This window comes from Sinocyclocheilus grahami, unplaced genomic scaffold (genome assembly GCF_001515645.1).
Source record: "Sinocyclocheilus grahami isolate Dianchi unplaced genomic scaffold, SAMN03320097.WGS_v1.1 scaffold115.1, whole genome shotgun sequence".
NCBI classification, from domain to species: domain Eukaryota; kingdom Metazoa; phylum Chordata; class Actinopteri; order Cypriniformes; family Cyprinidae; genus Sinocyclocheilus; species Sinocyclocheilus grahami.
In genome coordinates this window covers 1,861,468-1,863,637 of record NW_015505294.1, presented here as the reverse complement: position 1 = coordinate 1,863,637, position 2,170 = coordinate 1,861,468, and the positions used below count along the sequence as shown (strand labels likewise).

Sequence of the window (2,170 nt, the reverse complement as noted above, 5' to 3'; positions counted from 1 at the left end):
CACAAATACATGAATGGTTAGTTAAATTTTTCCCATTCTTTGTTTTTTCCCTTTGATATAAACCACACCAACCAGCTACAAGGTGAATCACAATATTAGAAACTTTGATTTAAAGCTAAACATCTTTGAAAATCAGACAAAAATACAAAGGTACAAGACCGTGTACTTAACGGCTTTAATGAAGAAAAGAACTACAATCCCATGAAGCATTGCAAATGGCATAATCCAATGAAAAATTATAGATTAATACAAAACTGTTGTTTTAAAGATGTTGATTGCATAGAAATAACATATTTTAGGATTATTGAAAAATATGCATATATGTACAAATGTAGAAGTAGTTTGAGAGTGTAGGGAGAATCATGCAGAATCATGGGTAATGTAGTTTTTCACCAGGAATTTTGTTGTTGAACACAATTATTTAAAAAATAAGTTGAAATAATGTGGACTGCCGGCTTCAACAAAAGCATAAACTATCAACTAACAACCTTGTAGCTCACAGTAGGTCTGTTTTCAAAGTTATTGGTAAAAACAGTCCACCAATCGAGAAAATGAATGGGATTTTTACTTTCAGAGCCTGAATATTGCACTCTATAGCTACTGTTTGGCATTAGCACATTGCTAAGCTAACATGTTAATCTAATAGAAATAAAAAGCACCAACAACAGATATCAAACAAAAATATTGAGTGAAATATTGAGAGAACTAATGAAATGTATGTCCACAGCCACTTTTTTTCTTTTTCTTTGACTAGTTGGCTAACTGGCATTGCATATTTTGCAAAGGATATGTGCGATGCTATATTAGCATTTGTTCCTGTGGCTCAGTGGTAGAGCATTGCGTTAGCAGTGCAAAAGGTCGTGGGTTTAAATTCACAGGCTGGCATTGCATATTTTGCAAAGGATATGTGCGATGCTATATTAGCATTTGTTCCTGTGGCTCAGTGGTAGAGCATTGCGTTAGCAGCGCAAAAGGTCGTGGGTTTAATTCACAGGGAACACATACTGGTGGAAAATTTATAGCCTGAATGCACTGTAAGTCGCTTTGGATAAAAGCGTCTGCTAAATGCATAAATTAAATTAAATTAAATTAAATTTGGCTAAAATGAGACATCTTAGAAGTCAACATAATTTTCTGATCAACATTTTGAACCCTTTCTGTCAGAAATGCACTTATAATAATGCTTTAAGTTTTGTAATTGTTGGAAGTCAATGACCTTACACATGAAGAAAACTATGATTCTAATGTTTACATGTGTGTTTCTCAGGCTAACTAGTAGACTGATGGTTTTATTGAGAGGGCAGACGTGTTGTGTTCAGGTGACTAATACTTTGTTTTCTCAGTTTGGGTTCTAGAGTCATTTGTAAGACAAACTAAGTACACTTAGTTAAAGTGTCGAGATTACAGGAGATCTTCCTTTCGCTACCTGCCATCCACCACGACAGGTGCTATGGCCTCCCATCGGCTCTCACAGACTGTCCTGACCGCCCATCATGGCAACAAAGCTCTCTAATTGGTTCTCAGTGGATTAGCCGGGGTTAATTAACTGCTGTCTTTGATGGTGGAAGGCTCTGATGAAGGTCTGTCATGCTGAATAATGGGGCTGCCTGAGAGAGAGGCTGAGAGTGTGGCCAGGGTTTAGCCTTCTCTTTTCTCTCCTTCATTCCTGTGTTTCAGCATCTCAGCTATAAAGGATTAATGACACCATTACCATGATTTATTTCTTTGTGGATTTGTGTAGAATCATCAATCTGTTACGGCATTTTATGCTTTTTTCCTTCCATCTAGGCTGATGGTAAATGTTGTGTTTTTGTTCTTTTTTCTCTCTCTTTGTGTCTACAGGCAAGCCCGTGATGATTATTACAGAGTACATGGAGAATGGATCGTTGGATACTTTCCTGAAGGTGAGGAAGGCAAAACGCCCATTGCACAAGTCCACACCGATGTTCGCATGCCATTTAAGATGCTGCCTTACATTTAATTACCTACAGCCAATAAACGAGCATCGCTCAAGGGTATAAGCCACAGATACCTCTCTGAAAGTCTATTACTGGAGGGAAATTATGGAATAAATGCCTGGTGGAAGCTGTGCGATTCACTTGCTCACTGTCCATTAGGGTTTTCGCATCCTGTCTGTTGTACAGCAAAAGTACCAAGGTTATAATAGTCT

The 2,170-nt window shown here is 37.6% G+C and overlaps 1 protein-coding gene across 1 annotated transcript in view; it reads left to right on the top strand.

The window, feature by feature from the left end:
* LOC107589354 (ephrin type-A receptor 3-like) overlaps positions 1-2,170 on the top strand; it is a 62,508-nt gene that overhangs the window by 46,064 nt on the left and 14,274 nt on the right. Inside the window, exon 9 of the mRNA XM_016277768.1 lies at positions 1,843-1,904. Coding sequence (XP_016133254.1) covers positions 1,843-1,904 — 62 coding nt within the window. The remainder of the gene's footprint in view (positions 1-1,842; positions 1,905-2,170) is intronic.